At 35.8% G+C, this 21,902-nt stretch overlaps 2 protein-coding genes across 2 annotated transcripts in view; one reads left to right on the top strand and one right to left on the bottom strand.

The window, feature by feature from the left end:
- Nucleotides 1-21,902, top strand: part of LOC146134744 (arginine--tRNA ligase, cytoplasmic-like) — a 68,530-nt gene that overhangs the window by 13,053 nt on the left and 33,575 nt on the right. The gene's annotated exons all lie outside the window — the stretch shown is intronic.
- On the bottom strand, nucleotides 1,407-20,827 carry LOC146134745 (NACHT, LRR and PYD domains-containing protein 14-like). The gene is made up of 8 exons (XM_083395613.1): nucleotides 20,768-20,827; nucleotides 20,616-20,694; nucleotides 9,724-11,504; nucleotides 5,479-5,631; nucleotides 5,030-5,191; nucleotides 4,400-4,561; nucleotides 2,543-2,698; nucleotides 1,407-1,583 (listed from the first exon to the last, which is right to left on the bottom strand). The coding sequence occupies exons 1-8, from the start codon at nucleotides 20,825-20,827 to the stop codon at nucleotides 1,407-1,409; spliced, it is 2,730 nt and encodes a 909-aa protein (XP_083251739.1).

The following is a 21,902-nucleotide window of genomic DNA, read 5'->3' as shown; positions in this document are numbered from 1 at the left end:
TATTGAATTTAGCAGTTAGTTATACCCCCTGCATATTGCTCCGGTCATTTTTGATAGAAACGTTTTGCAACCACGTCTGTTGTATAAACACCAATGCGTTCTTGGCTTAAACAGATTTAATTATGTAGTTGATTTGTGTAACTTTTAAGTGTTTAATTTTCGTTGAATCCCTTACTTAACCTTAACGCGTCTTTGACTGGTTTGTTTGTATACTGAGCTGCTACTCGCCTGGGCGTCCCAAGCCGTTAAGTGTAGGGTCAAGATTTAATTAGGTTTGTTTGCTTATCGATGCTGGTGTGTCTACATAGCTGTTAAAGTGTTAATTCCCAGAGGAAAACTAATTAAAAAATTAAAACTAACATTTGCAAATCTCTTCATCAATATGGAATTTTAATTACAATAAAATACACGTGCATAAAATTCAGGTAGAATAAAGCACGAATAAATTCATTCAAATAAAATCAAGAAAAACAGGCAGTTTGAGCCTCGCATTAAACAAGTGATCGAAGAAAATAGTTGATATTTCATCAAGGGAAACAACCGCTGCTGTGGCTTAACCGAGGTACTGGTCGGGTGCTTGTAACTTTTAATTGGTAATTTGTTAATTGTTTCTACAAACTAATGTTAATTATGGATGTTCGGGAAAGAAGTCTGTAGATTCTTGCAAAGCTGTGAGAAACTCGACAGTGGGGTTAAATATATCGGCAATAAACAAACTTAGAACAACAACAAGATATGTTATAAGCTGACAGCAGTTGGAGAAAAACTCCAAGAAATAAAAAAATGATTGATAATTACGATTCGATCACTTAACAGAAGTTTAAGCTTAAAAAACACGAACAATGCACCGATATTACTTACAAATTAAATCATGTTTTTTGTTTCTGGATAAATACAGTGGAAATGTCAATCACACAAAGTCACAGTGAATCGCACAAGAATAAATTCATTCACTAAAACAAGAAAAGATTAGATAAAAAGAAAAGTTTGCAATTCAACAACCGATTAAAGCAAGGTGGGAGAAGTCTGTCAAAAAAAAATCAAATCTAAAACAAAATGTGAAACTTAGAACGAAATTAAGATTTAAAAATACTTGCGCTTAAAAGTGCAAATCTGTAAAGTAATTTAAACAATATTTATGAGCAAAAAAATTGTTACTTCCAGTAATAATGCAGGGATCACTTGTAAAAGTCGCTTCAATTTGAGCAATTCAAACTTTCAATAAACTTCTTGGTCACGCATCATTGCTTCACATCACGTGACAATTTGATCGTTTTTTGATTGGTCGATTTTTCGTCGAATCCCCTGATGTAGGAACGCTCACTCATGACTCCTAGTGGCGAAACATTGTTAATCAAACAAGGTTAATCCAACTATCAGCAATATGCAAATTAATCGAACAGCGATTAGTTGAAACAAGTTCTCACTTGGTGGCGTCGTTCGGCCGATTCCAACTCTTGTTCTCCAGCTGATGTGAAGTTGCAGTTGTCACTCCACAACCTTCCAATCTTTCCCCGGCATCTTGCCAACGCACTGGCCCCGCGGTCGCCGATGGGATTGTTGCTCACATCAAGAACCTCCATCTGTGAACAATTACAACTGGAGGTAAACAACAAACTTACGCTTGTTAATGTTGACAACAAATGAAGACTCATAATAGCTCATTTGCAATCTAGATACTCATTATTCCGATAACAAATGCCAAATGACGTCATTGCTATGGTCAAACAAGCAAAACAAATGGAAAAAGATAATTTTTTCAGGTTAAAATTTGCTTTAGCCCTAAAACGTTTAGCTACCGTCAGTTGTTAATAACCTAAAGGTAAAATCACTGCGATGATCGCGAATCATGGCTGAAATTGCAATATTAAATTGGTTTATATAAAAAAAGGCACTCATACCACCCACGTATTGGCTGGGATTCGTTATTATCAGACTTTAATACTGGGAATAATTGTAGGACGCCCTACAACACACTTCCTGCACATTAAGGGATAAATATAAAGGTGACAATATGTGGGTGTATTTCACCACTAATTGTGTTCAACGCTGTATGAGGAAGAATATATAAAACAAACCAACAGAAACGAAATATTTATCGCAACGAAAAGACTACCGACAGCCTCTTCACAATTCCACTATTTTATCTTTATACAATTCCTCTCTTATGTAATCCCAGGCCACGATTGAAATAGAAACTACCTTAGCCCAGACATTTTATCAACGCTGTTGAAAAGGCATTTATTGGACATCAATAAAAGCTAAAATAATATTTTTTAATAATTTTTTTTAATTTTTTTAATTTTGAATTTAACATTATAGTTTTTCAGGGAATGATTAAACAAATATAAAGTTTAAATTAGTTTTGGTGGCAATCAACTTTTATCCAGCCCTGATGATTAGCCACGTTTTGCGGGAATTCCTTGCGTCATATTTTCACACAATAATGAATAATATTAATTCTAAAAACATATATGTATATATATATACCCTTGCGCACGCGCCCTGGGAACCACGGTCGAGTTTAGATGAGGCAACTTACTGGATGCTCCCTGCGTGCGATTGCTTCACTCAGTTCTCCAACTTCATCGATTCCACAATCTTCCAACCACAGCTTGTTTACTTTGTGCGCAATTGTTGCCAGGCAACCAGCACCACGTGACCCGATCTTGTTTTCACTCAGTTCCAAGAAATACATCTGCATAAACACAAGGAGGTTTAGACAACAGAAATAAACAAGGGGCAACAAATCCATCTGCATAAACACAAGGAGGTTTAGACAACAGAAATAAACAAGGGGCAACAAATCCATCTGCATAAACACAAGGAGGTTTAGACAACAGAAATAAACAAGGGGCAACAAATCCATCTGCATAAACACAAGGAGGTTTAGACAACAGAAATAAACAAGGGCCAACAAATTTATCTGCATAAACACAAGGAGGTTTAGACAACAGAAATAAACAAGGGGCAACAAATTTATCTGCATAAACACAAGGAGGTTTAGACAACAGAAATAAACAAGGGCCAACAAATTTATCTGCATAAACACAAGGAGGTTTAGACAACAGAATTAAGCAAGGGGCAACAAATCCATCTGCATAAACACAAGGAGGTTTAGACAACAAAAATAAACAAGGGGCAACAAATTTATCTGCATAAACACAAGGAGGTTTAGACAACAGAAATAAACAAGGGGCAACAAATCCATCTGCATAAACACAAGGAGGTTTAGACAACAGAAATAAACAAGGGCCAACAAATTTATCTGCATAAACACAAGGAGGTTTAGACAACAGAAATAAACAAGGGGCAACAAATTTATCTGCATAAACACAAGGAGGTTTAGACAACAGAAATAAACAAGGGGCAACAAATTTATCTGCATAAACACAAGGAGGTTTAGACAACAGAAATAAACAAGGGCCAACAAATTTATCTGCATAAACACAAGGAGGTTTAGACAACAGAAATAAACAAGGGCCAACAAATTTATCTGCATAAACACAAGGAGGTTTAGACAACAGAAGAAAACAAGGGGCAACAAATCCATCTGCATAAACACAAGGAGGTTTAGACAACAGAATTAAGCAAGGGGCAACAAATCCATCTGCATAAACACAAGGAGGTTTAGACAACAGAAGAAAACAAGGGGCAACAAATCCATCTGCATAAACACAAGGAGGTTTAGACAACAAAAATAAACAAGGGGCAACAAATTTATCTGCATAAACACAAGGAGGTTTAGACAACAGAAATAAACAAGGGGCAACAAATCCATCTGCTTAAACACAAGGAGGTTTAGACATCAGAAATAAACAAGGAGCAACAAATTTATCTGCATAAACACAAGGAGGTTTAGACAACAGAAATAAACAAGGGGCAACAAATTTATCTGCATAAACACAAGGAGGTTTAGACAACAGAAATAAACAAGGGGCAACAAATCCATCTGCATAAACACAAGGAGGTTTAGACATCAGAAATAAACAAGGGGCAACAAATTTATCTGCATAAACACAAGGAGGTTTAGACAACAGAAATAAACAAGGGGCAACAAATCCATCTGCATAAACACAAGGAGGTTTAGACAACAGAAATAAACAAGGGGCAACAAATCCATCTGCATAAACACAAGGAGGTTTAGACATCAGAAATAAACAAGGAGCAACAATATTAATTTCTGGTATTCTTTCACTTTTATTTCGTTGCTCAAATCCTTGTTAATGGTTTGTGTTGTTGAAAGTCCCAAACAGGGGCCAAAGCATTTTTAACAAGGAAAAATATATATAACCTTCATCACTCTATTCGTCCCTGGTCTGACAGTGTGCGACCATTGCAGGAAAATGTCGGGTTGGGCAATCAAGAGGTTCGAAGCCTCAGTGCTTTGTGAACTCACGGGATGTTGTCGTTGTTTGATGCTGCTCGCCAACACCAGGAGATGGTCGGATGTGAGTCCGCATTCAATGAGAGCAAGCCTCTCGATGTAGGGGATGCACCCGGATAGCAGCTTCACCCCAGCTTCATCCTGATTGTTGAAGCTCAAATGAAGATGCTCAATCTACATGCAACAAAGTAGATGAAGTTCTACCAGTTGGTTGTCTGGGGTGACTGTATGTTACGTCACAGTACGAAAATATTAGTGGGATTACACTAACTCCGAAATTCTAAGCCCAAACAGGGGCAAACAACCGGTGCCAAAATTAGGAGGCCTAAACAGTGGCACCGAATCGGCCGATGCCAGGCCTTTGCCCCAAATCAACCCCCGCCCTACAGTTTGGCATGTCATTTGGACTTTAGATCTAAATCTGAATGATTTATTACTTTTCACCAGGTTCAGGTATTATTTCGTCACAGATATTACAGTATTTGGTTTTATCATATTGTTAGTCGTAAAATAATGCTGTTACAGATAATTCTGCTTTCTATAGTGTTGTTTAGTAAGTCTTATTGTGGGTTTCACTTGTATAGATGGGACGATGAGTGTCGATAATATCACACACTATTACTACACTTTGTTAAAACTCACGGTATGTTGTCGTTGTTCGATGCTGCTCGCCAACACCAGGAGATGGTCGGATGTGAGTCCGCATCGCTCGAGAAGAAGCCTCTCGATGTAGGGGATGCACCCGGATAGCAGCTTCACCCCAGCTTCATCCAGATTGTTGTAGCTCAAATCAAGAACCTCAATCTACATGCAACAAAGTAGATGAAGTTCTACCAGTTGGTGGCCTGGGGTGACTGTGTGTTACGTCATATTAAGCAAGTGACGTAACTGGAATTACAGGTTTTACATATCAACATTGACACCTGCATCTAATATAATAGTGAATGGCTTGGTGTTTAACCATGTTAATACTTTTGTGTTTTTTTTTTATTACTTTAGAAAGAAATTATTTACTCTCAAATAATTCATGCTCTGTCAGAACACACGCAGCTTATAAATTCAATTATTATGTGTGATATATGTATTAGTACCGGTTGTGTTTTCCTTTGCAAGTTTTCGCAGATAAGTTTGATGTCGTCGACAGAAAGGTTGCTGGCGAAGATCGCCAATTCTTGCATCTGTGGAACCATCGGTGCTAGAATTGCAATGCTGGTGGTGGCCTCAGCTACGTGGAACTTGCGAATCTGAAATATAGCAGAGTGTGAAGACCCAAGTGATAAATTAGACTTACTAGGCGCGCTAAATCAAACGTTTTCATCAAGGACGGGATTTCGCACCAGATTGACTTGATTACTCTAAGTCAAAGAAAACCCTTAGATTTATTTTCCATAAAAGAAACTGAGCTTATGAAACTGACGTTTAGTGTAAATTAGGTTTAAAATTGAGCTTAGATTTGTACCCGATAAAGTTTCGTTAATAAACCATAGATCAGCTTGTTTACGGATTATTAGGAAGATATGCCGTGTGCTGGATGAATTAAACTGGTGGGCCGAACCTGACCCACATACCATAGTTTGGTAACCCCTGGTTTAAGGCAATCTTATCTCACCTATGCATGTTATAAGTCATGCTGAGAGGTAGTAAAAACACTGTAGGCTACTGTGCCGGAAAAGTTTTCATACAAAAATAAATAAGGTTCACTATTCGATTGCAAGCTATATCTAACACTTGGTATCAGGTATCGTCTCCAAATCGATATTATCGGACATAGTTAATCAAAACGGGCGTCATAAATGTGAAGTAATCAACGCTTCTGTCATTCGGTGGTTGCCAAGTTTTAAATAAGGTTTTGCAAAAATCCGATTGCAAATAATTTTAGTCACTCAGCCATGTTCAGTTTTTATACTGGAACATTACATCAAATATTTGAAAATTTATTTATTTTGCTATTTAAGCTTAGTAATGACGTTATTCGGTATGGGACCGGATCGCGGTACTTTTGACCAAAACATCAAGTAATAAATAAGGTAATCCTTCTTACAAAGTGAAAAAACTGTAAAGTTCGCTATTCTTTGATTTAGTAATGTTTTCTTGAAAAGTAGGGGAAAGCGGGACAAAACGGGCCCCTCACTTTTCTCGTTAACGAAGCCAGCGCCAATATTTGTTCGCTGAACAATGACTATCGGCGAAAAAACGTTTATGGCCAAAAAATAGGCAGATTCGATTTTTCACAAACCACGGAGGGAAGAAAATGTGTTCGGGGGATATTGATATAAGGATAGCTCAGTTAAAAGATGCGTTTATTACTAAAGTTCAAGTAAAGGCGAAGTTACTTTTTTTAGGTAAGGGTCTGTTTATTAATCTAAAACAGTCGGCATTTTAATTTGAAAAATTTTAAAGAAATCAGGTTTTAATGCGATAGATAGTGTTGGGGCAAAACAGACCCATCCCAAGTTAATCCGTTATTACTAGAGTATGACTGAAACTTATAATTGCCCTGTTTGTTTTTTGATTAGCCTTTCAGTAAGACATTTTGGAACTGGAATAAAATTAAATAATAAATCATTATTTTATATGTTTAGATCAGTTTTGTAGGAAGGGCAAACAATCAGAAATTTACCAAGATCTGTTGTAAAAAAGCCCGATTGCTATTTGTTTTAATATTTATGAGTTGGTATACATTAAGATAAACATATAGGCAGTTTGCGTACGGCCTTTTTATAACCATGTAACTTATATATATAGTTGCAATGATACTTAGGATAGTGCTATTGTGGTTTTCTTGTATGTTTTGTCCTACTTTTGTGAGATATTTTCAACCTGTAGGGGAAGGTTGCCCGTGATGGGACACTTTTTTTCTAATGATTGTAGTTCTCAGTTATAACAATAATTTTAAATAATATCATGCCTCTGCCCTTAACGCTTCAAAAACACTTATAACTTAGTCTCTAGCTTTTTAACTTTTCTATTAAATCATCTTAGAAAAAACGTTGTTGTGTCCCGTCTTTGGAAACCAGAGTTTCATATGATGGGACAGGGAGAATACGTTGTTTTAAATTGATCAGTTTGTACCACAAGCATTAAAAACGATTTTAACTCCACCCGTTACACCTACATAAATTTAAAACTAGCGTATTTAGAACAATTTCACAGAATCTTACAACGAATTTGCTGTGGTAAGCGAAAATTGACATTTTTAAATTAACAGGACAAGTGCGTGGCAAAGAGTGACTGTTTTGGAACTTTAGTTTTGTTGTGTCTATATTTTTACATTGAATACATTATACAAATATTCTGCCTGTGTTGATAGCTCTCAACACACACGACCGATGTCAAATCTTGTCTGTTTGCTCGTTTGTTTTTTAGTGGACTTTTAAACAATAATTTTGTTTTAATTCGAATAGGTATGGTTTTTGTTTAGTGAAGTTTTACCTGTATTTGTAATAGGCCTATTTCTTACAAACATGTTAATACGGAGAACCATTTTAACCAGGTGCATTTCTCAACGTATTTTATGGATAGGAAAACCATGTAAAATGTTTTACGACATACATCAAAAAATTAAAACTAACTATATTAAAATTTGTTAAAAAAATCTTTTGAACTATAACAAAATGTTAGCTTCTTAAAAAGAGGTAATGGCTAGTCCAATTTTTTGTCACAATAACCCAAAATGTAGGTTGTAACAAATAGTTCCTCACTTGGGAACGGCCTGTCCCATCTTAAGCACCCCCCATCACCATATACAGAAGATATACTGGCTGCTTATAGGTACAAGATAATAAAAAAAGCTTACTTGTAGAAGTAAGCCTCGTAAGTTCCCATACATCAGTTAAAAATGAATTTTATACAACTTCAACAAATATGAAATAACATAGATATAAAAACAATTAAACTAGCAAAAAAACACCCTTATATTCTTTAAATTGATATATTGTAAAAACGCCGTCAGCCTACTGAAATGTTTTTGTGTTAAAATGATGGCTACCATTGGGTGCTTCAAAAAATAATTACGAATTGGCGCCACCAAAAAACGCGTTGACGTAATCTCAAGGTCCCGACTCAGGCAACGTCCCATCTAGGGCAACCTTCCCCTATACCAGTTCAGGGATGGCGAACCACTGACCCGCGGGTCACAAAGTGACCCACCACAGATTTCCAATGACCCACCTGTCTCTCTAGAAATATCAAAATTTTGTCAATCATTTTTCTGCAATCCCATAAGAAAATGCTGCAACATTTGTTAACTATTTAGCTTCTTAATTTTCGTGGGAATTCGTATTTGGAAATCGCTCAAAAACCTTGAATTACCACCCCAAGACAATAACACTTACAACGACGCAGCAGCAAAGTTTTGCATCAAATTAGCATTATATTACAAAACGACCCCCTTGTGCATTTTGCAACGATCGGGATTGCGTTTGTGGCCCGCGCGATGAAAAGGTTCACCATCCCTGCCCTATACCATTACTTAAATTATGACGTCATGTTGTGACGTAACTTGTGACAATATCTCTGAAAATTTCTACTCGTCACTTGAACACAAATCCTTGATCCTGCATTTTCACACAACAAATCATTTAAATTAAATATTATAAGTGGGGTCCGTTTTGCCCCGTTTAAAAATCGACAACAAAAGTTAATTTATTCAGGAGGTATGCTTCGTTCAGTTGTTTTTTTAGCATAGGAGTAACTTAGACCTTTCAGTTAATACGCTACTCATACAAAAATATTTTGTGAAACTCGAAATATAGCATTTAATCCTTATGGGGTCCGTTTTGCCCCGCCTTCCCCTACGATAAGTTGGCTAACTGTGACTGACTGTCGTGCGAGTTTTAAAGTCGCCAATTTTATGTAATGATAGTCACCACAAAATTATTCTCTACAAGCATATCCTAAGACCACGTGTTTAGTGTGTAATTGAGACAACTTTTTTAACTCCACCGCAGCTTGTATTTTAGCTTACTTAATTGGCACACTGTTCAGCGCAGATGTTGTACTAATCGTGACATAAAACACCCCGAAAAAACGTTCTTCGTTTAGTATTGCACGTGGCGAGGAGTGTTGACGACGCACCTGTTCGCTTTGCGTCTAAATCTTTGCTTTTGCTGGGCGTTTATTGGCAAATTCTAATTAGCTTTTTCCTATTGACGTCAGACCGATTGATTTTGGCAACACTCACCCAAATCTTGGTTTAAATAATCTAAGCAATAAATAGAAATGCTAAAAATGATCCAAGCAAGTTTAGATTCTGTAATTTGTACAAACAATGCTAAAAACAATATGATCGACAAAATACAATATTTTATACTTTATATATTTATTAAATAACCAACCGTGTGTTGTGTTTCAGCAACGGTCTCGATCAGCATCTTCAATCCATCCCCGATGAACTTGGCTTGTTCCCCGAAAGCTCCAAGGTTGATGGTGATTGGATGGTCGGCGGCGCGAAGCACGTGACAGAGACTTGCCACGTGGTTGGGAAGAATCGTGCGCAAAAGCAAAATCATGTCCGGGAAAACTTCCACCACTGATCTTGTGATGTCATCAAGCATAGACTCGTGGGCGAGACTGCACAGCTTGAACAACCTCTTGTCGTCTGGACGAGCTTTGAACTCACTGTATTTTGCATGAGCCTCAACACCAAGTTCATACAATGAAGCGATTGAAACTGGGAAATCCTTCACAGATGTTTGGGCGAAATCTTTGGTCATGGAAACAAGCAGATCCTTGAGCAAGCTTCTCTTGGTGGAAACATCAGCTGAAGAGATTGGAAACAGCGCGTTTAGCTTGCTTTGGAGTTTCGGATTGAGCAGACCGAAGAGAAATTGAAGAACCATTTCCCAATCGACACTTTTCAAGTTTTTCAGTAGCTCTTTAAACTGTTTCATAGGGGTGTCAAACATAATCTTGAGTTCTGAGAAGAACTCTTGCAGGAGCTTGTGATTGAACAAAATTGTTCTGTCTCCTTCCAAGATTTTAAGGCTGATATCACTGGACTGACCTTGAACTTTAAGAAAATCGCCTAAACCTTTTGTTTCAAGACCAACGTTGGTGAAATCTTGTGCTTCAAAGGTGACTTTCTTGTTAAGCATTCCATACAAAGCTAAATCAGAGAGCTTGCGAAGTACCTTTTCGTCTTTCTTGAAGTGAGGTGAGCGAATGTAGTCGTTCAGAAACGATGTGAACACATCAGTAGTAGTAAATGCACCACCATCCAATCCATGCTTTAGAATGTATTTTGGAATTGCTTTGGCAAATAATGGGATGAAGCTTAATGCATTGGCTGCTGGGTTTTGGTTGAGAACCTCTTTCACTTTTTCATATTTCTCCTGACTTTTGCAAATTTTCTTGAAAAGCAAATCCTGTGAATTTTCGCCGAGACCAAGTTCCTCAAGTGGGAAGTGTGACTTGCAGTCTGGGTTCAACTGGAGATATGCTTCCGGTCGTGTAATAAGATACTTGAAAGCATTGCCAAGAATGTCAGACCGCAAAAGGTTTTGGAGAATGACTTCTGGTCTTGCTCTATCGTACAAACCAATGACTGGTGCTTTCATCGTAAGATTGAAACCTGTTTCATCCATTGAATCCATGATGATCAACACATTATTGGATATGGAGATTCTTTCCAGAATTTTATTGTCTGTTTCCAAATGATATTTCCAGTTTGAGTTGAATAGCTTTGTAAGGAACTCAAAAACACTCATTTCTTTGCTGTTGTCTAACGATGGCAGGTTTACATAGAAGATGTAGCCAGATGCAGGTTGAGTATCACACCCATATTGCAGAATTTGTAACCCTAAGGTGGTTTTGCCATAACCAGCTCCTCCAATAATAACTATAAAGTTGTCATACTTTGCAATGAAATTAGTTTTCGCTGCCTGGTCGCTGAACTTAGATTCTGCTTCTTTGATTGCATTTTCTTTTGCAGCCTGACAGAATTCATACACCTCAAAAAAGGTAACATTTTTCTCATTGCCTCTATGGAGCAACATTGCGTTAAAACCTTCTTCTTCGACATTCTTCCTGTTAATGACCAGGAGTTTAACCAAGATTGTTTCTTGAGATTTGACTTTGATGTTGGCCTCTTTTTTCTGGTTCGCTCGCAAAGCTGCATCTGAGAATTTAAAAAACTCGACTAAAATTGAAGAACTTTAACTGAAACCCAACAATTGAAAACCAGATAACATGTCAAACAAATGGAACTTTAAGCCCTGCACAATCAAACAGATTTCTGCAAAAGCACAACTTCAAGAAACAACACAAAACAAGGAAACGCAGCTATGGTGACAATTACGAAACAGTAAGCAGCATTTGAAACCACTGATCTAGTATAATGAGTGAAATGAAAAGGTCTTTTGCAATACACCTTTTTTAAAGCTTTAGATTTTAATTAATCATTTCTTTTCCAGAAAGTCTGTGTTACAATAACTTAGAAGACACCTCTACGTAGAACAGGGGTCGGGAACCTTTAGCTTGCGAGCCATATATGGCTCTAGTGATGAAAGAATCTTTCTTGCAGATAAATCATTTCACAGCATGATCTGAAATTGCAAGCGGCTAACGACCGCTTTCCTAACTTTATATTTCCTTTTTATTACACAAATTATCAAATTTTTGGCGCTTCGCGCGAATCTCTTTGCATCCGAAAGGCCCAGTTCTTTCAACAGAACTCCGTAACCAAAGCTGTGCAAAAATTGTTGGTGCATATTATGTTTTGTCCTTTAAACGAGAACCAAATAAACGGCCCTGAACAATTTATAGTTTTTGCCAGATGTTAAAAGTATTATACGTCTCTCAAAATCAAGAATATTTTACTTTCATGACTCCCTTCTAACTAAAAAGGTTTCCGACCTCTGAAATAGAACAAAAACTAACATCAAGGAAAGTTCTTTCGACATTTGAGGGTGTTAGCAAAATTTACCACAGCAATAGACACTTTAAACCTTCACACTTGCTTATATGCAAATTACAAACAAACTTCCGCGGGGAAACCATTTAAAGAAATTTTGATTCTCCAAATACATGAATAAACAGCAGTATTTCGATTAAAAAATCTGAGAGTTTTTATCTTTCAGGCCCCATATTCTACTTTTTGAAAAGTACACCTTTTCAGCTTGTGTTCGCCAAATTTGCTGTGGGCAAATGTTTTCCATTTCTAGAATGCAGATTTTTATTATGGGATTAACCGGTTAGGTTAAAGTACAATTATCCAGATATATCTGTTATCCAAATACTAAAAGCTTTTAATATCCAAATGAACCCTACTTTGAACATCTCTAGCCGACAAATTGGGGCCTTGTAATGGTTTAATGAGTTGAACAAAAGTTTAAAATAAATCAAACAAAGAAAAAGTTTAAATCTGAGTCAACATACAATGTTAATATTACATTTCAAACTGGATTTGAGAGATGACAGAAAAGAGACTGCAATTCTATAAAGCAGGGATCGACAACCTGTGGACTGACAAATGCAAATCATCCGGCCTTCCTCTTTTCAAAACCAAGCACAGGTTTAGACCAGACATCACATTTAACGGCTATTATGCAATCCTACAAACAATTCATCCAAATAAGTTCTCCACTCTAAGCGACCACAACAATGCAATGAACACATCGATATCATGTGACTAGATTGCCCGTAGGCTTCAGAACCACTTTAACACAAAAAATAACTGTTAGAACTGTGTCAGAACTGTTGCAACCTAATATGTCCAGTAAAATAACCAGTAAAACAATACACAAGTTGGTATGCACTGTCCAAACATACAAAAACGCATATTTACATAACAACATAAGAATATAAAATATTTCATGTAATTTGAGTGTTTGTGGAATATTTACCAAAATACACTTTCCTAACTTTATATTTCCTTTTTATTACACAAATTAAAATACATGTTCATTAAAGCAAATGTTCACAAAGAAATAAAAAGATACTGGTAATATTACTTGTTGCTGCTCAGTGGCATGGTGGGGTTGGTAGCTGGACACACTATATATTAAAAAACTGATAACATTAAGACATTTACCTATTGCCTTGCCATGTATGAATGACAATTGTCAAGTTATAAAATTGTTTTTATAGAAAGTGTGTTGCGATTTTTGTAGTGTGCCACAAACATTAGAAACCCACTGCATTAAAGCCTCAATTCTAACAACTGGTCACCCCCAAAAAATATTGTTCTATCACAAATCAACAACAGAACTCGATTTGATACAGAAAAATATTTCAAATGTGACGGATATTTATTTCGGTGACTGAGCCAAAATTCGGAGTTCAACGAAAGATTTCGTATTTTGTCGAACTCGGCAATTACAGAGGTTAAGAGTCACTGCTACAATATGGCTACCATATTTTCAGCACCAAAAAAGAGGACATTTTTTGCCAGCAATTAAAACGAAAGTAGAATTGTTACTTTTAAGTTTAATAATGTGTTATGCTGATTTTAGGGATGTTTGGTTGTTTTGGGAATCTCGAATTAATTTTCGATAGGAAATTTTGTGTTGCTGGTTGACTCGAGCGCAAATATTGATCTATTTGTTGCAAATTTTGCTGTTGGTGGCTACAAAGAGAGTTATAAGTCAAGGTTTACAAATGCTACTTTTCAAAGTGAATAATCACAAACCTTTGCTTCAATAATGGGCCTTTTTACATGTGAGGTTCAGTTGCAATTTCTCTGGTGCAATGTTTGCAATAACACCAAGAACAGGGGTGGGTAATTATTTTTAACCGCGGGCCTCACGAGAAACTTAAATGTTGTGGCGGCCGAGTCTAAAATAGGATCTCAATGACACGCAATAAGACGTCATACTCTGACGCAATAAAACAAATAAGCTAACGAACTTGTTATTAGTCAAAATTAAACAAAAAAATTGCGACTATATTGGTTTCAATTGAGCACAGATAAAAAAATACATTGCTTGATATTTTGGCGTTTATCAAGTTGCGGAGCGCGTTGACCCAAAATTTAACATTAAAATAGCCTACGTAAAAAAATCGCACAAAAAACCTAAAATGCTTTTTTTTTGCTTTTAAGGCTTTTATCGCTTTTATTTCTTATCTTACCACGTTTTCTGTTGACATTAATATAAAGTTGAGCAAGCTTTGCCACGTTTTCTCAATAATTAGGTTTTATCAACTTTCACAGAATGGACGAAAATGAATCAGGGAAAAAATAATTAACACTCTAGGATTCGGAGTTGATTAATTATTGTACAGATCACGGTAACACATTTAAATAACTAGTTACCACTGCAGCAATGACGTCTTTTGCTTGCCGGCAAACAATTTTTTAAAACGGGACAAAGAGTCATTATTACGAGCTTCGAACGTGACTTCGATTAACCTTATTATTTGTGTAGTGTTGAATGTATTTGCGCCTTAGTGTTTAAGGAAATAACTGGCGCTAAGAAATATTTTGCCTTAGTAGTGTTTAGCACAAATTGCCCTACACTAACTAATTAAATTCCTCGCCGAAGTCACTCGCCTGCACTCGCATTGGCGAGCTTTCCAAATTTAAGAATAATGTTATGAACTAGTCATTTTGAAATGAAGTCCGAGTCAAGTTATTTGCAAAAAAAAAAGTCCAAGTCAATAAATGCGTTACTTCCGGTACAACGGCCATATTGCAAAGACGATATAAATGGGGAGAAACACACAATGGCTTTAACTAAATTAGGTTGACAAAATGTGAATCGGTATAATGTTTCACAGGTTAGAAATCGCCGGTATTTCGTTCATATTTTAAAGACGGAATACTTTCGATAGAAGCGCAAAAGATATATAAATATTAAACTAAGTTTTTTAAACTTTCGTTGGAGCGCCACATTGCATAGGACGCTATTTGTCTGCAAAGATACCGAAAAATCGCGTGAAACATACGAGAAAGACAGAAGAGATTCGCTCGAAGCGCGAAAATAGTTTCCGTTTTAGTTTTAAAACAGGCTTAAAATAGAGGTTGGCGGGGACATGACTAGATTTGTTGCTGGAAAGAGTGTTTACGATAAAACCAAACATGTAGAAACCCTGCTAAAAAAATTACCCAGAAATATTTTATGTTTGGTGGGCCACTTGAAGAATTAATTAATGAAAACATTAATGGTGAAGGGCACCTACTCAGAAAAACGTCGACAAGGTTTTTGGTAATTATTAAGAAATATGTTGCGTATGTACGTTTTCAAATCTGAATTATTTTGACTTTTAGCTTTCCTGTTGAGATTAAAACAAAAAAAATGCTCTTTTTGTGCTCAGTCCCAACAAAATAAAACCAGATACTAATTATGGCTTTAGAATGGCTACAAAAAAATAACTAAACACATCTGTATTTTGTTCCCTTTTTGAACACAGCATCCAACAACCTTTCCACCAAACTACTCAGTGACCAGCCATATCAAGAATAAGGAAAACATTATAACTGCAATTGCAAAAACATTATAAATAAATATTATTAGTGTGAGAAGTACATGATACTAGGAAAGCAAAATAAGGCAGTACAACTTACAACAGATTAACAGAACATTTGTTGTAGTTCAACAGCGATGACAAAAAACATAAAATATCACAATTAAAGCAATTTAAAAGAGTTGGTAAGAACTTTTTTTAAATATTTAAATAATTTTTTAGTAACACGGTGGACAAATGATATTAAAGATACAAATTGGATAAAGAATGAAATTTTAAGCAAGTGTTTTACAAAATGCTAAAATCTAACAGTTTGGAAATAGCAACATCAGTGATAAGCAGACAATGCAATAAATGTACAATAAGAATAATAAAAGTTTAAAACAAGTGAAAGAATACGTTTGTGGTCGCCACTCAAATTACACAAAATATTTCATAATATCTTCTATTAAGCAAAACAACAGCGTCAGTTAAATTGCTTGCTTACAAGTAACAATAATCGAATAACTTCACAACGTGGTAACAATAATAGAAATATGACTTTTATCATTTATTTTTAAAAGAGAAAGTTTTATAAAACTACGTCATCCAGCTCATTACCATAAAAATGTAAATAAAACAAAGTTTTAAATCGGAAGAGGATAAAACTTGGTTTCATTTATATAAACCTGGTAAATAACCAAAGGGAACTTTCTGAGGCTATTTACCCGGCTAAAAATAAATTAAAGCAATGTTTAAAATTGAATTAAAATCCCTTAAAAAAATGACGTCATTATAGCGCTTTTTTATGTTCACACGGATTCCGCCAGCACCCAGTAAGACAAATCATATTTTGGATTTAAAATGTCTTATTTGTACTTTTGCCGTCGTAGCAAATACCACACGCTTAACCACGAAAACCACACAGGCGCATGTGTTGCTCAAGTCAAAAATCCATGTTCATTATAAGTGAAGAATATTCACCCTAAACTTCAAAGTATTCTATCGGCGTTTAGAATTAATAGAAAGCACTTACAACCCAATTTCATAAAGTAGTAGAAATTAGTATTTGCATATTATAACCGAACCCGAACCGCTTTGTTGTAAGTTTATAAGGGAGCGACCTGCAGCTGAACCGAAAATAGAACGTTTTAAGGGGTCCGCAAAGACTTCTAAATATACCTTCTGCAAATTAATTGACGCTTGAAAACTTACTTAATCACAATCTTGGTAAGTGACAAAATCACATTGTACTTGTTGCAAGTCGCATTTAATCTGACGTTACATAAATCGGAATAAATCCTAAAAGCGTCGGAATCAGGCCTAAAAGGTTAGAATCAGGCCTAAACTTTTTGCGGACGCAAGTGTGCAATGTGTCTGGTGGTCTCAAGGCAAAACACTTTAACTTATTGTTAGTTGTAGAAGAATATTAAGAACAAATATGCTGAACTTACCTTTTTCTTCAACGAGTTGTTCAAGCGGGGCGATGTTAGAACCTACACGTTTGCAACAAAACAGTTTAAAATAAGCTTCAACAAACAGGCTTTTAATTTTAGAAAAAATGCCATGCTTATTTTGCAATAAAATATGCAATCGAAAATTTTTACTAATTCTAAATTATTTCTAAATAACAAAGTTTTTAACTGAACAGTACGTTTAACAATTACACCACAACAAATTGTGTAAATCATCGCGGGGTCATTATTATTCACGATATGTACAAATCTTTAAAAAATTAGACTATGAAAATGTATTAACCTAAACTTATGGCCATTGTAAGACATTGGGCAAAATAATTCGGCAGTTTAGGGTGATTAAGCAGGGTTGGGCTAAACCAGTGGTCGGCAAACTGTGGGCCGCAGATCCATTTTTAGTGGGCGAGAGATAAAATATTGACGCATACATGAAAATAAGTTATTCTATCGGAAATTCATTTCCAAGTGAATGGAACAAACATTGTACGTTTTTCTTATCATTTTATGATGGGCTGTAAAATTAAAATCAAACTCTCACGTTAGAAAAAACATTCGTAAATATTCATCAACAATTGATCTGTAATGAGTTCCCTGGTAACAATGATATTATATTGATGGCATATTATTATTCCTAGCAATAGTTCAAGACAGACGAGTTCCTTTTAAGGTAATAAGTAGGCTATGATAGAAAGGGTTACTGCTTATGTTCAACAAAACTACAAAGTTATTTACACAATTCCAGCTAAATGTTTTTCCAGTTATAAATTCCGGAATAATAAGTGAGTGAAAATTTTCATCACAAAATATATGAACAACTTAAAAACATGATGACATAACAGTGACGTCACTTGAACCCCGTACTCCTACGAATTTTTGACATGTCATTTACTAATATGTAATACGCCGTTGTTAAAACGTAACACTGTTGCTGCTTCCACATGAAAATAAACAAATGTAAAGGATACGTGACGCAATAGAAACATAACAGAGAATCGCATATTGCTCGATATAATGGCAGGCATTTACAGTCTACTAGACGAAATACCCGGCGTTGCCCAGGTTCCAAGTTATTTTAACTGGTTAAAAGTAAATTACACCACTACTATCATCACAATGAACGAAGTCTACCTGAATTTTGTCTGGTTAAACAAAATGAAGCAATCCATTAAACTTGTCTGGTTAAGTGGTAAATCAGAATATACCCAAAAAGTAATGTTACGGATAGCGTAAGAACTTCCCAAGAGGCATAAATAATGCAAATATATTTTTGTAATATCATAACAAATTCGCTTATGCCTAAACGTTGCACTGCGTGTCACTAAATAGAAATTTCAAATCATGTGATGTGTTTCAAATCATGTCGTATCGTGTGTCTTAAAAAAGGTTTACCTAATGCTTTCCACAATCAGAGTAACACCCCGCAGCCTGTGTGAAAGCGGCATTAATGGAATGGCGGGTTTAATTAAGTGACTTATTTGCGTGGCTCTAAAGATCTAATTCTTTGTCTCCGTAAATTGCCATTAAATTTTGCATTTGGTTAAACCAGTGTAAAATTAACGTATAAAAAGCAGTTTTGTGTCTGAAATAGGTCACTAAAGGTAAGGCGCGAACGCGCTCTGACCACCAGCATTCTTCTGAAGCCGCATGTTACAGCCGATAATTTAAAAAATACATTTAACATCAAACCAAATTGCAACGTTGCTTGTTTTTAAAATGGAGCTATTGCCTAAAAGACGTCTAACCTGTGTCTTACCCGTGAACGAAAACCCGTGACATATGTCGATTAAAAATTACTAACAAACGTAAAAAAAGCCGCAGCTCCAATTTAAATCGCGCGAAATTCAAGCAAATACGTAATCCCGGTAAGTGGCATACTGCATCCAACGAAAAAAAAATCCCGTAAAAAGAGTAAATTTGCTTAGTGTTCAAACCGCTGCAACAAACGCGATATTTTGCGAACTCTGCCTAAATTTGGCATTGTTAAACTTAAGTCTTTACTTGGAACGTTGCACACGTTTGTTAACATGAGTTATAACATGTGATGTGCTTTTTACGTAATCCCGGTACCATACTTCTTGGAACGTAAGTAAATCTCGCTTAAAACTGAAAATTGTTTACTATTAAAACCGCTGCAAGGACTAAATAGCCAACGGCTAAGCACGTCAAACATATTTTAGAATAAATAGGCCTACATTAAATTTATTGTTTTTAGGGCAATATACCTAATTTGATTTTTTATGAAAGACAGGTAATTGCGCCTGAAAAAAAGTTTTGCGCGGTTACGTTCTAAATTTTACGCGGTAACAAACATCGATAAGTTCCTAAACATAATAGTCTTTAGTTGGAAACATTAAACTTTACTTTATTAAGGAAATAAACTTAGGTTGTTTTTTATGTCCAGGCAGGTAATTGCGCTTAAAAAAAAGTTTTGCGCGGATACGTTAAATTTAGACTATCTCTTACGTGGTTAAAAAAAATGCAAAAAGCTACTAAACATAAAAGCATAAACTTTGTACGTTTCTTGATGTTTATTTAAACTGTGTGTAGTATACAGTCAGACTTGGACAACTAGATTTATTTTAGCTTTTTAAAATTAGATTAGAATTAAAATTAGATCGTTTTGAGTTTTCTCAAATTAGAGTAGAATTAGAATTACCGAATTCCTAAAAAATCAAATTTCAACTAGAATTAAATTTAGTTTTTACAACTAATTTAATTTAATCGCAATTTATTATAATAAGAACGCGAATAGTTAATGCTTTTTAGACTGTAAAAATTACATATTAGTCGTTCCAACCAGAAAATTTGAATTGAAATTCTGTGTTTGAACTGAGAGACTAAAAATGCCGTTGGACAAAGTAGCATTTTTGGTAAAATCCAAATTAGATTAGAATTAGAATTAGTCACATTTTGCTCTAATTCAATGAATTAGAAAACCAGAATTATCTAGTTGTCCAAGTCTGTATACAGTGTTTGTTACGTCTTCACTAAACGCCAAATTAAGGTGCGTCCAACGTCAGACAAACCCTTAACCCGTTGAAAAATATAAATTGCTTACTGTTCAAACTGCGACAACAAACGCGATATTTTGCGAACTCTGCCTAAATTTTGCATTTTTGAACTTAAGTCTGTATTTGGAACGTTGCACACGTTTGTTAACATAAATAAATAAGTTTTGGGAGCTATGGCCTGGTTGCCCGGTTCACGCTGAACGTCACTTATCTTTGTGACTGACGTCGGTCACGATTTTGTGTGACGTTACTAACGATTTTGTATGACGTCAAAACTTCAATCCAACCTATCTAACAAACTAAATGTGGACCTATCGAATCAGTCACTTTCAAAAAATAATCAACACAGAAATATTTTACCTGATGCTGTGACGTTATCTCCAACGTTGTCAAGGTTACCGAAGTAGGCGTCACCCATGACCATCAGGTTAACTCTCTCCTTATAAAAATTGTTATGTTCACATGATAAATTTGTCACAAAATATTTGTTTAAAGCTAAACACAAAACTCACCAAGTTCATATCTTGAACATTTTCAACAATCTCCTGTTCCGCTTCGGCTGCTTCGGCCATTTTCACTCGCACAAGTTTAACTTTACACAAAAATGTTCAAATAAGGCTTGGTATGTTCATGTAAAGCTTAATATATGACTACGTCACAATATATGACGTAATGCGTTATGGTATGTGACAAAAATAATTCACAAGTTTAACTTTACACAAAGCTGCTCAAACAAGGCTGGGTATGTTTATTAGAAAGCAAGATAGCAAAGATACAATAAACAAAGCCAAGACAAAACGTCATTAAACATATTATTAATTATTATTCGCTGGTCTTTACTGTTATCAGATATTAACGGTTATTAACGTCACAAAGCAAACATAACGACTGCTTTTTATTCAAAAACTGAATAAAACTAGTAAAAAGGCATTATATTAAATACACCGAACCGTACTTAGTTCTGCTTTCTGTTTTACATTCAGAAGGTTTTCACCAAAATCTCAAACTTCTAGTCGCTAATGGTTAAACAACAAGTGCTAAATGTTGGGCGAAGTACGAAGGGTCACACAGACAACCTTGCAATCCAGACTCTCGCGTCCTTTGTTCGCTCACAAACCTTTTTTCTCGTTTCGTTGGCAACTTGCCTCACGCGAGCAAGTGAATAATGGCGGCCATATTAAGTTTCCCGATCAAATAAACGAGCTTTCTGTCTTGTTTTGTTTAAGTTTAACGGAACCAACGCTCGTCTTTAAATTGAAGCGGAACCGCTTCGGCAGGGTTGCCACTCTCAAAATTAAAAAAAACACTAGATCCGGTGAAAAACCACTAGATTGTTATCGCGACAACATATTGCCATTTTTATGTTGATCGGACACCCCTGATTATGACGTAACCTACTTATGACGTATTTCAGGTGACGTCGTCAAAATCCACTTCAATCGTCTCCTTCTCTGTGAAGCCACTGCGAAGGTCATGGATCGCTGCTTCGCAATCCTCGGCATTAAACCAGTTCATAAGATGTAGTGACCTCATCACTGAGTATTGTTGACGTCATCACGTCACGCTGTGACGTCACCCATCGTGCCAATGTTGTTTAAAGAAAAAGAACAAGTTTGCTGGGAAGCGGATTTATATTTAATGTTGCGG

Source organism: Ascidiella aspersa, chromosome 8 (genome assembly GCF_963924565.1).
Source record: "Ascidiella aspersa chromosome 8, kaAscAspe10.2, whole genome shotgun sequence".
Taxonomy (NCBI): Eukaryota; Metazoa; Chordata; class Ascidiacea; order Phlebobranchia; family Ascidiidae; genus Ascidiella; species Ascidiella aspersa.
This window is presented reverse-complemented; position numbering and strand designations above follow the sequence as displayed.